Here is a 15,684-nt window from a genome sequence, read left to right as displayed (position 1 = left end):
GTGTTTTATCCCACGCTCAGCCAGAAATGCATTAAATTCTGAAGACATATACTCCCCCCCTCGATCTGAACGGAGGGTGCCCATCTTACTTTCTGACACATTTTCAGCCATAACCAAAAACTGTTTGAAGCACAAAAACACTTCGGACTTTGCCTTCAAAGGATATACCCATGCATGCCTGGTAAAATCATCAATGAAAGTCACGAAGTAAAGGTAGTTTCCAAATGATGGAGTTTGCATGGGACCACAAACATCACTGTGAACAAGCTGCAATCTGCGTTCAGCTCTCACTGATCCATCTTTGGGAAAGGAAGCACGCTGCATTTTACCCAATATGCAGCCCTCACAAACATGCTTGACAGGTGCCTCAAGCTTAGGCAAAGAAGACACCATTTCAGATTTCTGCAGGCGCAGCAAACTTGCAAAATTCAGATGACCAAAACGTGCATGCCACAGTTTTGCATTTGAAATAGCCTGCGTATCCATAATAGCACATGCTGAATCCTCTACACATTTGCCATCCATATTGAGCTTATACAGCCCTCGACATAGTGAACCAGATGCTACAATGATGTCACCACAAGAGAGATCATGAACAGTACATCTGTCATCCACAAATTTTACAACCAAACCTGTTTTGGCAAATGCGGAGACTGACAGCAGATTCTTTTTGATCCCTGGCACATACAATGCATCAAAAAGTGTAAAGGTGTTGCAATTTGCAACATTCAGCACAATCTGTCCAACTCCTTTAACGGGATAAGAAGAGTTATTGGCACAAGTGACAGTATTCCCTGTGGGAGCAGACTCAAGGAAAGTGAATAAACTGCGCTGCGAGGTGATATGCTTAGTGGCACCACTGTCAAAGTACCATACATCTGAATCTACTGCAGACATACATGTGTCATGCAAAGATGGGTCATAACTGCACTGCGCATTGAATGCCCATTCTGTATCTTGAACAACATTAGCAGATTCATTGTTAGAAGGAGAGGCATCTGCAACAGCCATACCAGCCTCTTTCGCAGCCAGCTTAGGACACGCTTTGATGACATGATCATTTCCCTTACAGTACTTGCAAAATGTCTTCTGTTTGTCACCCTTCTTCTCATCTTTGTCTTCCTTCTTTGGTTGCGCAGCATTTGCAGATTTCTGCTTACTAGAAGAAAAGCCAGCTTTACCTTTCCCGCTTCTCTGACTAGCAACGAAAGCTTGATCTGCGACACGCATAATATTCCTGTTTTGCCTTGACTGGTCTTCTTGCAGCAAAACAGAAACTAACTCCTCAAATGATAAGGCATTGGGATTGCCTTTCATCATCAAGCGAAGAGTGGAAGCAAAACCCTGATAAGAATCTGGTAGACCATTCAAAACAGTCTGCACAAGTGAACTGTCTGACAGGATTTCATCTGCAGAAATGAGCTGCTCTTTGAAATCCTTGATCTTTGTCAAAAAGCTATCCATAGAATCACCTTCGTTCATATGCTCACTCTCCAACTGTTTTCGGAGGTAAGCAACACGAGCCTCATTTCTTGCCTGATACAATGTGGCAAGTACATCCCAAGCATCCTTAGAAGTCCTGCAGGAGCGAATATGTGGGATAATGGTATGTTTGACAGACAGCGCAATCAAGGCATGAGCCTGCGCATCTCTACCATCCCAACGAATCTGCTCTGCTGAAAGTGGTGGTTCTCGAACAGCTGCTACAGCACTTGTGCCTGCACCATCATCAACAGTACCTGTTTCTGATGTGTTTGCAGCATTCCCAGCCACAATAGGACGTGCATCAATACCCTGCACAATGTTCCATAACCCCTTTGCTACCAATACATGTCGCATCATATATGCCCACAATGGATAGTTGGTGCCATCCAACTTATCCTCAGCAGCCAACATGCGGAATACATCATTGTTGTCAGCCATGGCCAATGACTGTACTACTAGATGTAAATGCTGTCTGTAAGAGGTAAACCTGTATAAAATCGACCTGTGCTATGTAGCACAGCCCAAAACAGACGAATGGGCACCTGTCCTGCAGATTTTAATCTTGACAGAAAATCTGCACAGTAGGACGATTTTGCCTGCGCAGTACTTGGAATGCAAAAACGGAGGGCGAAATGACTTCAGATCAAAATTCTGAAACGAACAAGCCCTTTTGGGCTCTCCCACGGCATATACTAACCTGCAGACGCTCGTGAAACCTCGTCGCAATCGGAGGAGATGAAGCGGCAGGTGCCGATGATGCTGCCCGGGAGGAGGAAGCCTGCTCTGATACCAATTGTTGGAATTAGGGTTGCAGGAATGCACACACAACTTCAAGAAGATGAGGAAGCTTGAGCACAACACAGTAGTGTATTATGAGTGCCAAAAATGAAGATAACAAGCCCTAGAAGATAATGGGCGTATATACAATGCACGGGGGAAAAAACCTCCTAGTGAGGGAAAAAGTGCCCCGGCGGTCCTAAGTGTGTTCACACACATCACTACTATAATATGGTAACACCCACTCCCTGTCATCTAGCCAAACAGGTTTCTCCTTCCCCTCTCTAAATGCGTCCCTCGCCTCTGACCTACGATGCCCCATCAAAATGCGAGCTGTATACTGTATCCACTCATTAGAGACGACATTCATAGGGTCAGATGGCTGGAACTCTTGCTTTATCTTTGTGTTTATATAATTTTTCTTCCCCTTGTCTTGCTGATCCCATTTAGTCATGATAGAGTCATGAAACTGTATAGTGCACAATTGTCGAATGCGTGTCTTCATTGCCTTCCCTGCACTATCCATTATTGGTGCCCCATCCCTAATTGTGTAAATCTTGCTGTTGTCATGGTCATGTGCACCCCAGGGAGTGGAAGGTGACCCTATGGGTGTGCTATCAACAGATGAGAGCGAAGGACGACGCTCACGTGGTGGTGGTGTCACAGCATCTGTGGCACTACCACCACAACAACCTCCCCCTGAAGACCTACTACGTGAGCGCCGTCTATGTGAAGAGGTGGTAGATCGAGCTGTAAGAGGAGTGGAAGGCTGTGTGGTATGAGGTGTGGGAGCTGCTGTCGTACCCACGGGTGTGGGAACTGGCGTCGGGAAGCCAGATGGTGAGGCAGATGTCCCTGCTCCAGAACCCCAATAACTCTGAGCCATGGCTCTCTGCTCTGGAGTCATGGACGAAAGAAAACCATATAACTGCTGGGGACTCATGCCCTGCGGTGTAGGATTAAATGAGAAATCTGGACTGTAGTCGTCGTAGGGCGGTGAGTCACCCATGGCCTGTTGGACAAAAAACTCTATGCATAGGTTTCTTGAAAGCTTGCATGGACATTGTACATAGAGCTTGCGTAGCCTTCTTGTTGAAAGCTTTTTGAATGTTTTTACTCTCTTATACATATAACATATAAGAGAGTCCAACAGGCCATGGGTGACTCACCGCCCTCTACGACTACAGTCCAGATTTCTCATTTAATCCTACACCGCAGGGCATGAGTCCCCAGCAGTTATATGGTTTTCTTTCGTCCATGACTCCAGAGCAGAGAGCCATGGCTCAGAGTTATTGGGGTTCTGGAGCAGGGACATCTGCCTCACCATCTGGCTTCCCGACGCCAGTTCCCACACCCGTGGGTACGACAGCAGCTCCCACACCTCATACCACACAGCCTTCCACTCCTCTTACAGCTCGATCTACCACCTCTTCACATAGACGGTGCTCACGTAGTAGGTCTTCAGGGGGAGGTGGTTGTGGTGGTAGTGCCACAGATGCTGTGACACCACCACCACGTGAGCGTCGTCCTTCGCTCTCATCTGTTGATAGCACACCCATAGGGTCACCTTCCACTCCCTGGGGTGCACATGACCATGATAACAGCAAGATTTACACAATTAGGGATGGGGCACCAATAATGGATAGTGCAGGGAAGGCAATGAAGACACGCATTCGACAATTGTGCACTATACAGTTTCATGACTCTGTCATGACTAAATGGGATCAGCAAGACAAGGGGAAGAAAAATTATATAAACACAAAGATAAAGCAAGAGTTCCAGCCATCTGACCCTATGAATGTCGTCTCTAATGAGTGGATACAGTATACAGCTCGCATTTTGATGGGGCATCGTAGGTCAGAGGTGAGGGACGCATTTAGAGAGGGGAAGGAGAAACCTGTTTGGCTAGATGACAGGGAGTGGGCAGCCATTGCTCAGGAGCTCACCGAGACACCAGACAGGTTTCAACAACAAAGAGAGGCGGCAAGGGCAAGACTCCAAACAGTAGAGGCTTCTCATCTCGGGAGTGGTGGTTACGAAACCATGCGCCATGAATTCGTAAGTGTTTGTAGCAATTTTATTTATTTAAATGTATGTATGTGGGCTAAATGTTGATTTCTAAAAGTTATAATTGTTAATCGTGTGTGCAGGAGTTGGCCATGAATCGCCCACCAAGTAGGCGAGAGGAGAAGTATGCTCACAAACATGGCCTTGTGGCCTTGTTTGAGATGCTTGAAGAAGAAGGAGAGACTGTCAATTGGGTGGCATTACCATGATGTAAGATGACCTTCAAACTAATGAAATATGATCAAAACATTCTTGAGTATTAATGTTTAATTTAATTTCTTGTTTGCCGATCAGGAAAATATGCAAACGAGCACGGTTGTTTTTGTGCTCTATTTTAGACAGAATGGTGCTGTCTGTTTGCTGTTGTTGATCCTGCTCATTGCAGGCAGCTAGGCAACAACCAGGCAGCACTATTCTGCCCAAAAAAAATTTCTGCTACAGCGTCGGTATATACCCCGGTACCGACGTCGGTATATACAGTGGTATATTTCTTGGTATTAAAGTCGGTATACACCCCGGTATTGACCCCGGTATATAACACGGTATATGCACCGGTATAGACGCCGGTTTATGCGTCGGTATTACCCCCGGTGACCGTCGGTATATTAACCGGTATAGGCGCCGATATTATAACCCGACGCTTATACCGACGCTACGGTTCCGGCGCTTATATCGATGACGAGGCTTTTTTAGACCCCGTTAAATAGCGCCGGTATAAGCCCCGGTATTAGGCTAACATGTAGTAGTGCGTGCAGGCTCGAAATAGGAGTTTTAGCTCACTTTTGCCTTGCACATGAACGCACCCTTAAGGTAAAAAATGATCTTTTGAGATATTCTATGCGTGTAAAAATGACCCTAGTGAGTTAGGGAGGTAGACCAAAAGCACCTCTAAAGATTTGAAATTTTTGAAAAATTTTTTTGGGTTTAGTACGGCCATACGTTCACAAGTGAACGCCCATGGCTTTAAGTTGGAACGGCCATGGCAAGTGTGGAACGGCTATTCAAAAATTTTATTTTTTAAAAGAATTTTTTTAATTTTTTAATTTTTTAATTTTTAATTTTTGTTATTTTTGGGTATGGCCATACACTCACAAGAGAATGCATGTGGCTTTAGGTTGGAATGGCCGTGTGGCAAGTGTGGAACGGCCGTGGCAAGTTTTTTCTTTTTTGTACGCCCGTACGTTGACAAGCGAACCCCTTGGCTTTAGGTTGAAATGGCCAGGCAAGTGTGGAATGACCATTCAAAATTTGTTTTTGGTACAATCGTACGCTTATTACGAATATATATTCCTAGCTTTAGGTTGGAACGGCCATGGCAAGTGTGAAACGTGGCAAATTTGAATTTGAAATTTGAAATTTTGGATTTGAATTTGAATTTCAAATTGGAGGTAAGTGAGTGGGAGGCAACTAAGACCCCCTCTTTAATGCTAGGTGGGTGGGATAGGACTAAAGTTAGAGGCTACCTCTAAATTAGTAGATTTTGACTAATTTAGAGGCTCTCTAGCTTAATTAAAGATTAATTCTCTTAATCTCACTATTAATCACTCCTTAACCCTCTTCTTTGTCCTCAAATTACTCCTAATTGGTAAGGAGTTTAAGCATGGGGATTTGATAGGTGAATTAGCAATGTTTATACTAATCCAAAGATGTGATTACTCTAAAATAATTTCACTAATTAATCCACTCAAAAGAGAGATAATTAGATAAAAGAGACCAAATTAGTGCTAATTTTTGCTAATTAAGGCCTAATTGAAGTGAGCCAAGCATAGATTTGAGTTAAGGCAAGTGTTTCGAACACTAATGTTAGTCCAATTGGTCTAATTACAAGCAATTAGGCTCAATGTTTTGGCTTTTTACTCTCTTTAAGTCCACTAATCACACTAACCAATAGATTAGTGATAATTAAAAAAACTTTTATGGTTTTTTTATTTGATTAGTGTTCTATCTAGTAATGCTAACCTACCTATGCGAAGGAATTAAGCAAGAAAAATAAGATTAAGCTAAAAATTAATAAAAAGAGTCTAGGTTTAAGCAAAAACCCTCTTGATTAGGCTCTCTAATCAACCAAATCACAAGTGTTTTTACTCAAACAAGTGATGATCCTACTCTAAATACAAAGCTATACATAAATCTTAACAAAAACATTAAAACAACCAAACAAAACATCAAAATACAACAAAAATAAAAAAATTGCATGCCAAAGAGCCTACCTGGCCACTGAGCTATGGGGACTCGGTTGGATTCGAATCAAAGATGGCGTAGACAAGTAGCGGATGGCGCTCCCCACCAAGAGCGGCGCCAAAAATGTTAAGGAAAGCCTACCCTAACCATGTCGTGGAAACTTGCCTATCCGCTGAGCTCGAGCATGGCTCAAGAGCTCCATCATAACCACTCATCACCGACATCCTCCCACACTTGTTGTCAGGGAGTTGCTCTAATCCAATGGGTGATGCAAGCTGTCTCGCAATCATGTGGGATCTCTATGGAAGAGGATCATGTTGGTTAGCTTTATCACTTGAGAGAGAGAGAGAGAGAGAGAGAGAGAGAGAGAGAGAGAGAGGAAAGCAAGAGGGAACAAGTGATTAGCACTAATCACTCCCAAACCCTAACCCTAAGTACACTATATATGCTAGATTAGAGTTGCAAGAGAGAGGGAGGGAGAGAACACTCCACTTCTATTGCACAAATGGGAGAATGAGTTACAAACAAGAGAAATTGGCTTTTATAGTTCTAATCCTTTTTCCACTAGGCCACCTGGGAGTAAGTGACCCGAGGCGCTCAAGACAGAGTTACAAGGCTTTTGTCTATGGTTTGGCCAGCTGATCAAGGTCCTCTTGTATGTCCTTTGAAGCTCAATACTTGGGAACGTCTTTAGGGCATTTCCCTCATCAAATGATGGGATTTACAATATAGCACGGGTGCCCATTACATAAGTATACAGACATAATTGTCATAGGAATGTGTTAACCAATATGTTGTTAACAAGGGTTTATGTTTCAAGTAACTATTCTTGATCTTACACTGTGCTTTTGGCCTAGGCATGCCAAACATCTATGTTTGGCCTAGGCATGTCTAGTTAGTGGGTCCAACATGTTAACGTCTATAGCTCCCCTCGTTTGAGAAAATAACTGCTTGTGAGATTACACCGCGTTCGTTGTTGTTGATCATTATGTCCATATGTTATGTGAACCTAACTCTAATGCCATTCAAGTACATAAAAAATTTTGAATTTTAGAGGAGGGGGGGAGGGTGTTGGAGTAGGAAAAGGCCATCGACAAGCCTTTCCCAGGAGGAAGATGGGAAGCTCCTTTCCCGACGTAACGGGTTGTGGGGAGGTGGAGATGGCAACAACTGAGGTTTCCCCTTGCAAAGCACGCTAGCTAGAAGGGATGACCTGGTGCTCAATCATATAAGGACAACTCAGCAGCTAGAATGCCAAACATTCCATGAGCTAGCATCCTAGAGCATTCTCCTATTTTAATGCAAGGTGGTTGAATGGCTCAAATGTAGCCTCCACCAACCCACGACCATTTGGGGGGGAGGGAGAGGGCGAGAGAGAGGGACGGGACGGGAGGAACCAATGTTGTATTTATAATTACTTTTCAATTTTTTTTCATTCTTAACACATTTGTTAAGCCCCTTTTTTAAGTATACATGTTTGGATTTTAAATTCAGAACCCCCTCTATAACTTTAAATAGATTGAAATTACATTGAAATTGTTTTTAATACCCATTTCATTGTTTTCCCCTTCGACGTCAATGGGCCCTCAAAGAAAGAGATATGGGTGGTCCTGGAAACTTTGCGCGTACAAATGTGATGTGTTCAAAAGTCTGGAGTTTCGTATGGCCTCAAGGACCCAGTTGCTTCTGACTCCTCCATCAAGAACGAGCACGAGAGTCTCGTTTGCGCCGGTACTCACCACGCGGCCCATGCAGGGCGTCGTCTGTGCCGAGCCTTGTTTTCGACAGAACAGACGGGGGTTGGGTAACTTGGGTTAACTGCTGTAGCTGGTTGTATCATCTGATTTCAACGCCGCGTGGACTCAACGATAAGAATCAGTACACTGTACACTATAATTTGGCCCCGCTGGCGCTGTTCACTTCACAACAGCATCACCTTTTCAGATTTCTGGCCTGCAAACCACTGAAGCGGTGCAGCTTTTTGCCTTAAAAAAAGCTTAAATGAAAAGTTCTCACCTTTATTCAATCCTTGCTCCATTTACTGCTTTGTGTCCATTCCCGCATATTGCCACCCTGTCTAATTTCTCGAATGTACTACTGATCATCTTCTTAAACCAATGGTTCCTGCACGTAAACCTTTGCTTAGACCTTACAGCCGGCTTAATTACTTTCTCGAAGGTAAAAGCAGCTCCCCCACGTAAAATCAACGAGTCACGTGCATAGTTTTCCCCTAGTCAGGGACTACTGTACTAGTGGCTCATAGCCTTTCACTCAACGCTAGCCCAACCGGTTGCAAATAATATCAAGGAAGCTTTGCTTGGCATGCATCTGTTCTAAGGGGAGGGTAACCGTTGTGTAGGACTGCGGGAGTTCCTGCTAGGCTGAGGAGAGGCTTTCTTTGCTTCTTGTGGTTCCTTATATGGATAAAATGGCAAATGTACTAAGTGTCTTGGGTGTGCTTATAGCTATTGTTAGTGTTTCATGTACTGTGGTGAATGCTGAATTGAGTATCGCTCCAAACGAGATGGTATGCAGTGCTCGGTCTCCGGCAGAGGAAGGTTACATCTCCTTCTGCCATGGCATCATCACCTGCCCAGACTTTTGCCCAAGGTGCAAGCTCTCCTGCAAATACTGTGGAATGTCCCATTGCCGTAAGCTTCTTCTTGCCATTAACATCATCATATTACGTATGCTTGCACATTAGACAGAGAGCTTTCAATTTCACTCACAATTTGAGCAAAGAGTTTACAGAAACTGTAAGCTGTCCATGTTTAATTATATGAAGGTATTAAGTTTGGTGAGTGCGGCATATTTAAACTACAAACTTTTCCACAGAGAGTTGATCAGTGCGTCTATCACTTGTTATTTTGCAATGGTAGAGCACAAAAAGCCGATTTCTTTCTGATTTCGTCACAGCTGTAGTCATGGGTTGAGCATTATTAACCGTGGTCTAAGTGTGTACTTAACATCAGGTAGAATTTACTTATTTAATTATTTTAAGTGACTCTCTGCGACTTTTCTATTTGGGGTGGAAGGCAAAATGCCTTAATATATGTGCCCACTTACTGACACAATTTTTAAGAGCAAGGTGAAGGTGGTAAGAAAAACGTATGTAGAAGCTCCCTGGACAAGTGTTATTCTTGAGGTGGTATTGTGTCTATTTATTTATGGCCTGATTGGGCTATAGCCAGCTATTCTCGCTTGTCAACAAGATATGGTGTCGAAAACACACTCAAGCTAGAGCACGCTGGTTTTCTCCTACCTTCTTACATTTTTTGTTTAGGTCTTGTAGTAGGCCTCAACCATGGTTGCTTGTTACGACCGTGATGATGCCCTCAACACTAGAAAAATGTGATGCAGGCCTAGTAGTAGCGAAGTTCTTTTCAATTCTTCACAGCCCTCTTCTTGTTGTGGAATACATGATGTGCGTCCACTAGTATGACACAGTGATTGCCAAGAATCGCATGTTTAGAAACGAGCACTCTAAAACACTGACATTTTTAAGTCACTAATTGCGGTGGGAGTTCATGTGTGTTTGCAGCGAGGTGCGGGCACGGCGGTTCCGTTTGCGAGGACCCCAAATTCATAGGCGGGGATGGTGTCATGTTCTACTTCCACGGCGAGAAGGACCGAGACTTTTGCATCATCTCCGACAATCACCTCCACGTCAACGCCCACTTCATAGGCAAGCGAACGCCCGACAGGCCTCGCGATTTTACATGGGTGCAAGCCCTAGCATTCATGTGGGGACCGCATCGTCTCTACGTGGGGGCTGCGCACACGGCCACTTGGAACGATCGTATTGACCGACTGGTGGTGTACTTCGACGGCGAGGCCGTAAATCTGCCGCCGTACGTGGAGGCAGGCGCGAAAGAAGGGACGGTGATGTGGCACTCGCCTAGTGGGGGAGCCACGATAACGCGAACGGCGCCCACCAATGAGGCGAGGCTTGAGATTTCAGGCCTTGTGATGGTGTCGCTTGGGGTGGTGCCCATCACTGCTGAGGACTCGCGCGTGCATGGCTACGACGTGGGCCCGGACAACTGCTTCGCCCACCTCGAGATCAGCTTCGACTCTCTGGGACTCTCCGATGCCGCAACAGGTGTTCTCGGCCAGACTTACACACCCGGCTTCATTAACCCCGTTAAACGTGACGTTCCCATGCCCATCTTGGGCGGCGCCGACCGCTACATCACCTCCTCGCTCTTCTCTACCGACTGCCTAGTCTCCCGCTTCACCAGCTCCACGCCCACCATCGCCACCGCCAGCCTCACCCTCTCCTACATCGACAACACCAACATCCTCTGTAGTTCTGATGGCGCCAAAGGCTTGGGTTTTGGCTGTCGCAAATGAACCACCTTGATCCCTCCTCGTTTATGATAATTCCATTGTATTATAATATGCTCTCGTTTTCTCACCCTAATTAACCCTCTCTCAATATCTACTGGTTTACCCGAATACGCATCAATCTGTACCGCTTATCTATATGAAAACCGTGTATGTTTAAGTGATGTTTTCCTTCTTATTTTCGAAGTGATTTTCTCTCATCAATATCAATGTGATCAAGTGAATTTTTTAGAATCTCAAATATATCACAAGAGTGGTTAAAATTATATCGTCCTTGGTACGGCTTGAAACATCTAAGAACTTTAGGCGGTAGGAAGATAGAGGGTCATACCTCATTTGGTCGAGATTTCGAAAAAGGTAAGTATGATTGGGATAACTCCATAGCAATTTTAAGTACATCTTTATGGGCTACATCTATACCCGGGATGGTGTCGTCAACTATGGCCGTGGACCTAGTCATGTCATGGGTGCTTGGTTTATATAGGCCCATGTAGATATGCGACCAACCTCTTCTTTACACAATGCATCAATCATGACTAGATGAGTTTACTGTGTAGCTACTACTAGCAAAGAGCCTCCATCTTAGTAATTTTGAATCAACTTCAAAGCTCCCTTCATGGGAGTATAGAGGTGTAGAACTTTGCTAGCTATTGTATCATTAGTCATACAATATTTTTCTCCATCTCTATTATTGTGCAATTTGAGTCCGTTCTATGTGCCAGAGACATGGATTTCCTTTACCATCAAGTTGCTTGTATGGGGGTACTTACGCCACATGTGGATCTCTTGTGAGAAGGCTAGAGATGGTAGACTAGGATGCTAGTGAGGTTGAGTTGGTCCAATACCAACACTATGAGTATGTTGTGTATTAGCTGCAAGGTTGAGGGTGATCTAGGAGATTATTGTGGAGTATCATGTACCACGTCCAGTATTCACACGCACTTTCAAAAAGCAGGTGTATTCATGCAGGCACATATAAAGTGCCAAATGGAAGGTTTGGCAGTTCCAAGCATGTTTGATAGAGTTTCCTCTGAGTGTAGGTGTCTCCGTAGTAGATTTGATAGAGAACTAAACATTTTTATTTTTTTGGATTTATTAATTGTAAAATCAATGCCTTCTCATGTAAGTATTGATTCATTTGGCAACCCTTCTCTCTATTAACCCCCCCATGAGATTGTGATAATGGTGTACATATTAGTTGTTGTCATGCAGAGTTTGATGTGGATGGAGTGACATGTACGCCAGATTTGTGCGTTATCATTGAGAGTACCACTTCTACATCACCGATTATTATCACTAGCATAATGCACACTTTGTGTAGCATTTCTTCTCTCTCCACGATTCTTTCTTGAGTGAGTGTGGTATCACTTAGCATAACGATGTGTATGGTCGAATGGATGTGGTGCACAATTTAAGAGCGCATTATTTTGTGGAGCATGTAGGTAAGATGAACAATATTATGATGCAACAAGAAACCTGTGGATGAGAAGGATACAATACTAGTCTTAATCAAAAGCATGCCTCAAGAGTTCTCTAAGTTACTGCGGTAACAATTCTTACTAATCTTCACTCTTGAAGGTATTGAATCCTCCTTATTTGAAGAGGATAAGAAGCTACTAAATTGTGGAAGGTATGTAAAGAAGCTACCATTGCGGAAGGATAAGAAGCTACCATTGTCTCGACATTGAAGGTGTTGAATCCTCCTTGTTTGAAGAGGATAAGAAGCTAACCATTGTGGAAAATGGGGTATGAAATGGCTCAATGTCATCATCGAAACAAGCCCAAGCTTATATGTGATGCATGTGGCAAGGTAAGCCACCTTGAGAAGAATTTGTAGTCAAAGGAAAAGCAACAATCAAAATGTAATGGTGGAAGAAACTCTTGATGATGCTTTAAAAAAGAACATCTTTTTTAGACATGATGATGTCTATGATTATGTTCTATGTCTATGATTATGCTACATCTCATGTCATGTAGATGTAATCACCTCTACCCCCACCAATAATGTATGCTAAGTGATGTATATGTATCTCTATCAGAATGTCATGTCATTTATGTCACATTACTCTCTTAGGATGAGACCCATTTGGGCACCAAGGGGTGTGTTAAAAATGTGGTACACAAATGTATGTGTACATGTCAAGCCATGTAAGTTTACGCCATTTCCATTATGATTTATTTGTGGGTAGCATCCCTAGAATATGAGAAAGTATGTATGGTTGACGTCATTTGAGAACCATGTGGGTAGTTAGAATGAATGGGCAACCAAGTTCATGTGTAGCATTAAAGTGGATAGAAGCATGTAGCTTGTGGACACCTCATGTGGTCCAAAAGGAAGATCTTATCTTGTGGATATATATTAAATGGCTATACATTGATATTGATGTATGAAGCTCATTCTCACTAATGTAAGTCATGTGATTCACCTCTCTCTTACTTAATTACAATAATTAGTATTAATTTCTTTCATTAACCATGGCATTCCACTTACTCTTGCAAATGAATACCATGATTCCTAACAATTGGAATCTCATTAGAACTATTGGGCGGGAGGGGGGGTCACTCGTAAATATGTAAGCATAGCATGTGGGTTCAACAGAATGAGTTTTTTAAATCTTTTTTTACCACATTTTTTACATACAGAAGGGTACCATTTAAAGGCGGTATTTACAGATTGAATAAAAAAAGGGTGTGTTTTATTCATAATTTTTTTTAGATAAGGGGTTTTTAAATTAGGCGTTAAACGCACATGATATAGAGAGTTTAGATATAGTGAACCCCCTGAGAGCTAAACGCACATGATATAGAGAGTTTAGATATAGTGAACCCCCTAAGAGCTATTGGAATCCTTTTTACAAAGTTTACAGGGGTTTTATACCCATGTAGGATCTTGACTACTACTGGCACATGTCACTCTAGGATTAGTTATAATTGCCAGACACTGGATCCTATTTTGGATTCTCCCATTAGCTTCTCTAATCCAAGTTTGTGCTTCTTCTAGGATTTATTATAATTTCTATACACATGTAGACACACGAGATCCTATTTTGGATTCTCACGTTAGTTTCTACTCCCCACCATTAGGAATTTTTTGGACCCAAAAAGGGCCTCGTAATTAGGATTCCTAATTTTAAGGGATTAGAGCTTTAAAATTTGGACTTAAAGGAGATGAATGCTATGATGACCCCTATTTTTTGCCTTGCCACATCAGCCATACCCCCCTAGTTTCACTTTTTAAAGGGAATATTCTCATACTCTCTCGCTTACTTTTTGACTTTTCTCAACTTGCTCTCTTACTTTTTGAATTTTTTATCCACTCTCTACAAATTGAATCTTTCTTGTCAGTTTGAAGTCTCCTTTCTCATTAACTCCCACCATATCTCCCTTCCACATCAGCAAAACATTCTCTACAAATTAAATCTTTCTTGTCAGTTTGAAATCTCTTTTCTCATTAAGTCCCACCATATCTCCCTTCCACATCAGCAAAACATTCTCGTATTTAGGTGGTCCCAAAAAGTTAAAATTTTTAATTTTTATTTTTTTTACATTTTGAGGTGGAAAAAACACCACCCAACCAATATTTATGAATTTTTCATCTTCACTCTCTACAAATTGAATCTTTCTTGTCAGTTTGAAATCTCCTTTCTCATTAACTCCCACCATATCTCCCTTCCACATCAGTAAAACATTCTCGTATTTAGGTGGGCCCCAAAAAGTGAAATTTTTTATTTTTTATTTTTTTAACATTTTGAGGTGGAAAAAATACCACCCAACCAATATGTATGTGATGAAAATAAAATTTTTCCTCCAAAAAGCTTGTAATTCAAGGGTTACGTCAGAAGCCTATCATCATTGGAGCCAATACATCCATAACTAATTGTCATGTCCCCACAACCCCATAAACATAACTAACTGTCAGGAACCACTACATCCATGAGATCCCAAAATTGTGGGGACCCCACAAATTATTATTTTTTAATTTTTCTCATAAATATAATTTATTGATGAAAAACTCCATGTTAGTATATTTGTATATCAAAAATATCATTTTTTACTGAAAAACGGATTTGTGTTAAACCTCCAACAGTAAAGTTTTAGCAATCTCTCTCTCTCTCTCTCCCTCTCCCTCTGAGGATCTCTCTGCTTTAGCTTCTTTCTCTACTTAGCTATGGAGCCTTTGCAAGCTGTGTGTGTAGCCCCTTTTGAAGCTAGAAAACGGTAGGTTGATTTACACATTCGTATTCCTGAAGAGTATGGCAGCTCTAAAAAAACCCATCCTACTGATGCACAATCTATCCAAGCTTGTAGGATAGCTAAGGAGAAAAATGTAGATCTTTGGGTTGATGGGCATCTCTATCCAATTGACCCTCCATTAAGAGCAAACCCTGATTTCTGTGATTTATCATCTTTTATGCAATTTGTTGGTAAAGGAGAGCTTGGCTTGTCAGGATACTATAGAAGATTGACTACAAGTGGAGCTTGGCAAACCCATATTCTCCAATCTCAATTGCAAGCATCACAATTCAGCCTTTTACAATGTCAAGAAGGACTTAAAACATCATCAGATAAAATGAAAGAGATCCTCGCAGAGAATGTGGAGAAGGATGTAAAGATTTAAAGGCTAGAGGAACTTATCAAATGACTCAAAGCAACACCAAATGGTGCTCGCCGTGAATGCAAAAAGACATTGGTTGCATACTAACATTAGACACAGGGTCGAGCAGAAAGAAAATCAAGACAACAAGTACAGAATTTCACTATGATGTTTACAATAACATCTTTGTTCATATTGAGAGACTACAAAAAGCTATGGTGAAGTTCTATGGT

At 42.4% G+C, this 15,684-nt stretch overlaps 1 protein-coding gene across 1 annotated transcript; it reads left to right on the top strand.

The window, feature by feature from the left end:
* Nucleotides 1-8,433: 8,433 nt before the first annotated feature.
* LOC147604440 (uncharacterized) lies at nucleotides 8,434-11,043 on the top strand. Its single transcript, XM_086795017.1, has 2 exons — nucleotides 8,434-9,161; nucleotides 10,052-11,043. The coding sequence occupies exons 1-2, from the start codon at nucleotides 8,930-8,932 to the stop codon at nucleotides 10,861-10,863; spliced, it is 1,044 nt and encodes a 347-aa protein (XP_086651143.1). The 5' UTR covers nucleotides 8,434-8,929; the 3' UTR covers nucleotides 10,864-11,043.
* Nucleotides 11,044-15,684: the final 4,641 nt, after the last annotated feature.

Source organism: Cibotium barometz, chromosome 61, assembly GCF_041138505.1.
Source record: "Cibotium barometz isolate CiBa-2024 chromosome 61, ASM4113850v1, whole genome shotgun sequence".
NCBI lineage: Eukaryota > Viridiplantae > Streptophyta > Polypodiopsida > Cyatheales > Cibotiaceae > Cibotium > Cibotium barometz.
The sequence above is the reverse complement of the archived record's forward strand: the minus strand, read 5'-3'. Positions and strand labels throughout refer to the sequence as shown.

Bases quoted from the DNA above. Each gene is read 5' to 3' on its own strand.
- LOC147604440 (XM_086795017.1), top strand. From the start codon at position 8,930: ATGGATAAAATGGCAAATGTACTAAGTGTCTTGGGTGTGCTTATAGCT. The intron at 9,162-10,051 runs GTAAGCTTCTTC...GTGTGTTTGCAG, and splicing joins CTGTGGAATGTCCCATTGCC to CGAGGTGCGGGCACGGCGGT.